General features: G+C 39.4%; 1 protein-coding gene and 1 long non-coding RNA gene across 4 annotated transcripts; both read right to left on the reverse strand.

Moving 5' to 3' along the window:
- Positions 1 to 1757: 1757 nt before the first annotated feature.
- On the reverse strand, positions 1758 to 5684 carry LOC307163467 (uncharacterized protein). 3 transcript variants are annotated; one of them, XM_079879505.1, is made up of 5 exons: positions 4769 to 5684; positions 4562 to 4661; positions 4305 to 4376; positions 4092 to 4212; positions 1758 to 2582 (listed from the first exon to the last, which is right to left on the reverse strand). In XM_079879505.1, exons 1-5 carry the CDS (start codon positions 5666 to 5668, stop codon positions 2150 to 2152), a joined length of 1626 nt encoding a protein of 541 aa, XP_079735631.1. In that variant the 5' UTR covers positions 5669 to 5684; the 3' UTR covers positions 1758 to 2149. The 3 variants fall into 3 exon arrangements, with proteins under 3 accessions (XP_079735631.1, XP_079735632.1, XP_079735630.1); XM_079879506.1 differs by having other exon boundaries at positions 1990 to 2585; positions 4092 to 4197; XM_079879504.1 differs by having other exon boundaries at positions 1990 to 2585.
- A 218-nt stretch (positions 5685 to 5902) lies between these two features.
- LOC307163156 lies at positions 5903 to 8059 on the reverse strand. Its single transcript, XR_013822029.1, has 4 exons — positions 7935 to 8059; positions 6448 to 6651; positions 6252 to 6370; positions 5903 to 6124 (listed from the first exon to the last, which is right to left on the reverse strand). It is a non-coding gene; the product is annotated as an uncharacterized lncRNA (long non-coding RNA).
- Between the last annotated feature and the right edge of the window lie 482 nt (positions 8060 to 8541).

An 8541-nucleotide genomic window follows, 5' to 3' on the forward strand; every position in this document is an offset into this window, starting at 1 on the left:
TCAGAAAAAGGAGCAAGGTTTCAGAAATTGTGTTTTAGCAATTGAGAAAAACTGTAACAGTGGGGACTTTGCCAAAGTCTTTTGGCCTTCATGAGCCAATGCAAAATAGAAAGTTCAAAATGGCCAACTTGATTATTCTGTGGTCCCTGTAATAGTAGACTGATATATTTATTTAGTCTATCTTAAGTTATTTCATTCTTGAGTTTGAGAAATGAGAAAATGTTTCTCATTTAATTGAATCATCACTAGGTAGCCTGGTAAATAAGCAGAATATGGACCAAGTAGTTAATTTCTCAGGCTGGAAGACTGTCATTGGGGCAGATGAAATGGGAGACAACAAACATTAAACAAACTTTAAAACATTTATTCAGATATCCCATGCAATTAGGGCTTACTTCAGTCAGTGCACTATGTACCAATATGCAAATTAGAGTTTCTATAGATACACTTTAAACATAACAGTAATATGTACTAAATAAAACTGAGTTTAACAGCACTCAAATATTACCGAAACTTGAATGACTGAAACAGAACTCAAACTAAATGAATTATAGAACATTTCTAGATCACAGAATGATAATTGTATAATTAAGTGATTAATTAAGTGATGATTGAGCATTAGTGATGAGCACCTGCTGTTAACAAGCAGAATCACTCAAGGAAAGAGAAACACAAGAACTACAACTGACTTCCAGCCACAGCACAATCAACTGGAGATAAAAGAAGACATTAAATATCTCAAGATCTCAGCAGAGGAGGATTTAACAACTCCATGAACATCAGATAATATGAAGAATTTTACAAATAGTTGTGCACAAAAAGTTTCACAGAAAAGGAATTGCATGACTAAGACTCACACAGACATCAAGAATCAGCATATGAATTTCAACAATGGTGACCATTAAAAATGATTCATGCTGCAATGCATGCTGGGTACTAGCATAATACAAAACTTATCCATTATCCATGGCTCCCAGCATGCATTGCAGTATGAATAATTTTTTAATGGTCACCATTGTTGAAATTCATATGCTGATTCTTGATGTCTGTGTAAGTCAGCATAATACCTGAAATGTTATTAAAATCTGATTGTCACAACAATGGTCCTTACAGCAGAACCAGTTCTATTATAATGAATAAAACAAGCAGAGGTGGGAAATCCAGGGGCCAGTGAGTAGAAGTCCTTCCCTATGTTTATTCCACCCATGAACTCAGTCAGCTGATTTCACTAATTAGTTCTCTCTCCTGTCTGAATTAGCAAATCCAGGTGATTGGAACAAAATACTGAGGAGGACTTTTACTTTCTGAACCTGGACTTTACACCTCTGCATAGCAATGCCACATGTCAGCCAAGAGCAAAGAAACAAACCAGAACTGGACCTTATCGAAGCCACAAAAAAAAGCTGATCTGATCTTCAGCTGATTTCATCTGAGGCTGTGGCTGAAATTACTTTTTTTTTTTTTTGTGGTTTGTTTCTTTGCTCTTGGCTGACATGTGGCATTGCTATGCAGAGGTGTAAAGTCCAGGTTCAGAAAGTAAAAGTCCTCGTCAGTATTGTGTTCCAATCACCTGGATTTGCTAATTCAGACAGGAGAGAGAACTAATTAGTGAAATCAGCTGACTAAGTTCATGGGTGGAATAAACATATGGAAGGACTTCGACTCACTGGCCCCTGGATTTCCCACCTCTGAATACAAGTAATACATTACCTGTCTAATCAGAGATTAGGCTCTGGAAAAGATCAGAGAATCAAGTCACTAAATTATGAGTTTTATTATCTAAACACAACCACATGCTCATATTTTCTTCAGTTGTAGTTCTTTTGTTTCTCTTTCCTTCATTGATTTTGCTCGTTAACAGCAGGTGTTAATCACTAATGCTCAATAATCACTTAATTAATCACTTAATTTCTTGACTTCAATGTATATTTACTTTTAGTAAACACAACTGAAATAATTGCAGAGTACTCATAACTATTGTTTTTTAAAATTAAAATAATTAAGGCAATCGGTGTCCTCAAATGTACTAAGTTAGCTTAACTTATTGAATTTGACTTTGTGTGTGACATTGTGAACTAACAGTAACTGCAAGTGCTCTGTTTGTCAAATTTAAACAAGAAAAAAAAAAGAAAAGAAAAAAAGAACTTTTCTATTTGTTATGTTTTTTGGCAAGTGCAACACAGTCAGTAACACACTGCGATAGTCTATGTGGTGCATGCCTTTTCGGAAGTGAATTGCCCCTTGCCCTTCCGTAGCTGTGCTCTCGTCTTGAGCTTTTTGTTGGTCGCCCAGTAATGAGGGCACGTCTGCCTCCAAGTGGCGTTTTCCGACGAGCCACTGCTGTCGGCTGCACTCCAATTTTTGTGCTCGTCTGCATGCCCCTTCTAGCCATCTTCCAGGCACCTGATCCAGGACATGCACTTTGCCGGCCAAATGTGGCCAGTGCAGATATTAGCTGGCTGTCGGTAGTCAGTCTGTCATAAGATGCCAGCATCTTCTCCATGGGAGCCTTGTACAAGTCAGGCTCAGCCTGTAATTTTCGAACAAGGCCCTCCATCATCCCCCTGACCCGAATTTCCAGCCTGCTGACAATGGGTACAACAACATACATCAAGTATTGGTTAATGGTTACTAGTAACAAGTACATTTTTTGTGATGGTGTGTGTGTGTAAATGGTAGTAACTTCTGGTGTGTGTGTGTAGTAACTTCTTAAAGGATTAGTTCACCTCCAAAAAATGTTTTGCTGATAATTTACTCACCCCAATGTCTTTCTTTCTTCAGTTGAAAAGAAATTAAGGCTTTTGAGGAAAACATTCCAGGATTTTTCTACACAGAATGGACTTCCATTGCAACCAGCTATTCAAATGTTCAAAGAAGGTTCAAATGTCGGTCACAATACAGCTTCAAAGTCTCTACACGATCCCGGTCGAGAAATAAGGGTCTTATCCAGCGAAATGATTGGTTATTTTCACACAAAAAAAATAAATTATATACTATTAAACCACAAATTCCCGTCTTTTACCATCTCTGAGATGCGCCACGTATTGCGTCATCACGTTGGAAAGGTCCAAAAAAAAATTAAATTAAATAAATAAATAAAACAAAATATGTCGGACAATTTTGAAGTTGGAGGAGAAAATGAGATGGAGTTTTTCACCCTTTCCTACTTTTTTGAACCAGAGTACACAGACAAATAACTTGATGACGTGACTCGTGACCTTTCCAACGTGATGACGCAATGCGTGGCACATCTCAGAGATGGTACAAGATGGGCATTTGTGGTTAAAAAGTATATAATTGTTTTTTTTTTTTTTGAAAATAAGTGATCGTTTCACTGGATAAGACCCTTATTTCTTGACTGGGATTGTGTCGAGCATTTGAAGCTGCACTGAGACAGACATTTGAACCTTCTTTGAACATTTGTAAAGCTGGTTGCCAATGAAGACCATTATAAATCCTGGAATGTTTTCCTCAAAAACCTTAATTTCTTTTCAGTTGAAGAAAGAAAGACATGGATACCTTGGATGAGTCAATTATCAGCAAACATTTTTTGAGGATGAACTAATCCTTTAAGGTAGTAACTTCTGGTGTGTGTGTGTGTGTGTGTGTGTGTGTGTGTGTGTGTGTGTGTGTGTGTGAGTGTGTGTGTGTGTGTGTGAGTGAGTGTGTGAGAGAGTGTGTGTGTGAGTGAGTGTGTGAGAGAGTGTGCGAGTGAGTGTGTGTGAGTCACCACTGCCCCTCAAACAGACATAATTTCTGTCACCGCAAACAAACACACACACACATTAACGCATACCTTTTATGCCCCCAAACAGGGAATGCAAACAACACCCACAATCCCCCCTGTCTCTCTCTCTTGCCAACACTAGCCAGTAAACTCACCTGACCTGAACTACATCCATGCGATAATGTCGTGAGGTGAGGGAGATGAGTTACAGCTCACCCAACAATAAAGATGACCTGAAAGTCACTATCAGAGCAAGCCTAGCCCATCCATCTCTCTCCCACTTATTTTTATTATTTCTCTGCTGTTCTGTTTAGGTGAAAAACCACATAACATTAAAAACACTTTTAATTTGATTTCTGCCCACCTCTGCCTGTTGGATTGTTCAGATGAGCCCTCACCAGCTGAGCAGTCATCACTATCACCAGCCTCGTCCACTCCTCGGGCTGGGCTTTCTGGGCTCTCCGCTGCAGCTGCACAAAGGGGATCTAAATAAAAATTTAAAATAATTATTATTATTATTTTTATGAAACTATGGCTGATTGTCAAATAAACCGCATATTCATTCCAAGTTATTTACCTGTGACAGACTGGTCTGCATTTAGATCTTCAGTCATTCCCATGTACCACTGGCCTGGTATGTTGTTCTTTCCTTTGTAGGGCAGAGGAAGAGGTTATTACTTGCTATACTGTATCTAAACCCATAAAGCATTCGATGAAGGGCAAATCTGGTGTAAACTGACCCATAGCCCTGTCTTAGAGATGTGCCTCACCATAGAACAAGGGACAACAAAATTTGCCACAACACAGCCAAAGTTATGGACCAGGATACTATACCTGTGGCAATTTCATAAAATGTCTTCCTGGCAGCTGGTGTGAGTTTCCGGTCTTTGTCCTGCAGCTGTTGGGTATCAACCATGAAGTTCACCTCATCCTCCTACAGTTTCACATCAAAGGGGACATAACATAAATTAGTTTAAAAAATCATAGCATACAGCATATGAGAATTAAATGGCAATAATACACCATGTAACAATTTCATACATTGGTTCTTCTTGTGTCCCCTTTCGACTTCAACTTTATTCTATTATTTGCTGCGTCGATGAGCCTCCGGCAATAGTAGGCCTCTAGCCTGGTGGTTATGAAATCCATCAGCTGTGTTATGTTGTAGGCCTTCAGCCTATAGAGGACCTGGTCCTTCAGAACCCTCATTGCACTCTCCACATAATTGTTGGTGTCGTTCCCTCGTGTGGGGAGATGAGTGCGGAGACAAATTGCCCAGGCCTCACGTCTGCTGAAAATAGATGTCAGATATTTGCAATATCGTGGGTGAAGCTTTGCCGTGGAGTCCTCTAAGGCCCGATGGTATGAGGCCTCAAGTTCTCCTGGATTTCTTGCATACACCATAGCCTTGAAGAGCTGTAGCAGGGTTTGACGGTCAGACTTTGGTACAGCATTGTGGGCATCCCACAGCCACCTCCACATCGCCTGCAAAATGTGGAAAACGCAGAGGATGGGGTGTGTATGTGGATAAGACTCGCTGAGAGCCTGTCGTAATGCCTGGCAGTCATCAGTCATTGCCACTTGTGGGCCGAGATCTCCCCTGCGGAAAAATGCATCCTCTGGAAGAATGCTTTTGAGGAGCTGTAGTCCTGCAGTGATGACACTCTGAGACTCAGATGATGTTATCATTACACCCAAGGGCAGTCCTCCAATAGCTGAGTGGGTCAAAAGTAGGAACACTCTGCTATTTGTTCTGTCGCAATTTCCAGAAGAGTCCACAAAGACCATCTCTGCACTCTCAGGGATCATTGAATGGACTCGCCTCATGAGGGGACTGCATAAGGCAATGATGATGTTCTTGGAATCTGCAAACATCTTCCCGCACTCAGTCCCCTCCTTTTTGTTGTATGCATCAAGTGATGCCTGTAGGCTGGTGAGCATCGTGTCCCCGGATAACTCCCCGTACGACCTCTTGAAAATGTTGTAATACAACCTAAAATGACAATTACACACAGGATTTAGTAAATTTTATCAAGTGACATTATCAACATTATCACATAATTTTTCACTTGATAATAGTGATCACATTCTTAGAATGTTCCAATTGTATTTTTTACTTTTACTTACCTAAAACAGAAACTTAGATCAGGACAAATCGAGCGATCAGCAGCTGCAAAGACGTATGAGTCGCCCATCTCTTCCTGAAGGTCGTATTTCAGTGTATTTAAAGCAGAGGAGGGAGAGTGGCCACTTTGAAAAAGAGTCTGTAGTTTGTTGATTGTCTCTGGTGCTACATCTCGTTGCCTCATAGCCTCAGCACACATGAGCAGGTGATTATGTTGATGTTTCAGGTTGATGTACAAACATAATCCTTCTTCTATGTGTAAATCAGCAGATCTGAGTACATTAAAATTATTATTACATATATTATTACGTTATTTAGGAAACTGAGACAGAGAGTGACTTTTTTTTACAAAACAGCAAGCCTGTTTTTTGGGGTAGCAAATCTATTTTTAGATCTAACCTGGACTTTCTGTTCTGCGAAAAGCTTTGCCTCTTGAGAACAACATACATCACAGCAGGGCAGGATGTATTTTTTTTCGAGGAAGAATGCCGTGTGTTGTGTTGGCATCTAAGGTCCACCTTCAAACACATTCAATTAAGGTTTTGGCTCAACCCTTGAAAAAATAAATGAATGCACCTGCTATGAAATCACTTACTCTGTATATGTTCTGCCTTTGTTGTTCCACAGGGTAGCTTTTGTTCACCCGCCATGTCGTTTGTGATGACTTTTGAAAGGCTTGAAGCCATCTGCGAACCTCCTCCTCAGTGTGAAGTTTTACTTTTAGAGTAATGTTGCAGTTCTTGCCCTCGAGAGGCTCAAATGAACAGATATGATGTTCATAGTCCTCAGGGAGGAGTTTCTGTCAAAGCACAAAAAACATTTAAAGAGTGGGCAAATGCATGGTGTAACCAAAGTAACATTTAACATTAACACCTACATTCTGTAAACTATCTCTGCCTTTAAGTCAGTTAAGTGTGCTCCATGCACAGATGGTAGAAATGGCTTTCCAATATTTCCAATACTTATGTCAGTGTTTTTTTATTTTTTATTATTTATGTGATGCTTTTGCTCAATAGCTTCAAACTAAACTTTGCCAATGGGACCTATACACTTAAAACCCACTCAGAAGAAGTTGTTTTTCTATACACTCTACTAATGGAGGGGGGGAAAGGGGTTGGAATGCCAATGGAACACAACAAGATGTTGACTTAATGTCAAAGTGTAATTATTTGTTTGCTAACAGCCTAACAAGTAGTTTAACATTATCCACGCTTCAACAACACTGTTTTTTTGTTTTATTCTTATCCATCTACACCTAACCTCCAGCAGCTCCATCTCCTCAAAGTTGTCAAGTGTCTGGCAAATGTTGCAAGCTTTAATAAATCCTGCCATTATGCACACCACTTCTAGAAACAGAACAGAATGGACTCTTGAATGGAATCATCAAGACATGGACACTTTAAAACAATAACTGGCTTTGTCACCATCTGCAAAAAGTTCACAAGGTTCATAACCCTTACGTGCCCGCACCGAACATTCCAATGTTGGTACTGGATAACCACCTCACATAAAAAGTTCTATGTCTTGAGTAAGTAAGAAAGTAAATGTTTATTTATATAGCACATTTTTATACACTGGGTGCAATACACACACACTATATATATATATATATATATGTATGTATGTGTGTGTGTGTGTGTGTGTGTATATGTTCATATATATATATATATATATATATATATATATATATATATATATATATATATATATAAAATATCAAATATTAAATATACGAGCTTGAAAAAACATTTCTGAGAGGCTTTTGCATCTGAACTCTTAATACCACGAATGAGAGCATATTACTGTCAATTTACTTGTAAACATTTAAGAAGTAAAGTAAACATTTAGAAGTGAAGCAAACAATTTAGATAAAACATGATAAGAACCGATTTAACAACATTTAATCCTCTTTAAGAAATGTATCTTTTACCTTTTTTAATATCAACGACAATAGAGCGAACGGACACGTAAGGGTTAACTCACTATTAATTCAGTTGGTTTTGGAATACTAAGCCATTAAAAGTTCATTAGAAGACGAATCACATGTGTGATCAAATAATCAAATATGAAATGAAACTTTACCTTCGTGAATGTGTCTGTTGTCACCACCATAGACTGTAAAAAATAGGTTGTCACGATCTGAGGCGATGTATTCTCTATCACTCTGGGCACTGTGTAACGGCGAGCCAATCAGGGATGAGTTCTCTATGAATATTGAAGCCATTAAAAGTTTATTAGAAGACGAATCACATGTGTGATCAAATAATCAAATATGAAATGAAATTTTACCTTCGTGAATGTGTTTGTTGTCACCATAGTCTGTAAAAAATAGGTTGTCACGATCTGAGGCGATGTATTCTCTATCACTCTGGGCACTGTGTCACTGTGTCACGCGGCGAGCCAATCAGGGATGAGTTCTCTATGAATATTAATGAGTCTTCCGCTACCACCCTGCAAAAAAAAAATTCGCGTCGCGGAGGTGTACAGACTCACAGAGACTCACAGCGCCATCTGCCGTCGCGGAGGTGTAGTGACTCACAGAGACTCACAGCGCCATCTGCCGTCGCGGAGGTGTAGTGACTCACAGAGACTCACAGCGCCATCTGCCGTCGCGGAGGTGTAGTGACTCACAGAGACTCACAGCGCCATCTGCCGTCGCGGAGGTGTAGTGACTCACAGAGACTCACAG

Source organism: Squalius cephalus (assembly GCF_949319135.1).
Source record: "Squalius cephalus genome assembly, chromosome: 8".
NCBI classification, from domain to species: domain Eukaryota; kingdom Metazoa; phylum Chordata; class Actinopteri; order Cypriniformes; family Leuciscidae; genus Squalius; species Squalius cephalus.

What these genes read in the sequence shown, in the direction of transcription:
- LOC307163467 (XM_079879504.1), bottom strand. Translation starts at nt 5,668, where the DNA reads ATGCTCACCAGCCTACAGGCATCACTTGATGCATACAACAAAAAGGAG. An exon ending in ATTTTATGAAATTGCCACAG is followed by an intron (nt 4,377 to 4,561) that starts GTATAGTATCCT and finishes TGCCCTACAAAG; the next exon opens with GAAAGAACAACATACCAGGC. An exon ending in GAACAATCCAACAGGCAGAG is followed by an intron (nt 2,586 to 4,091) that starts GTGGGCAGAAAT and finishes ACCCATTGTCAG; the next exon opens with CAGGCTGGAAATTCGGGTCA.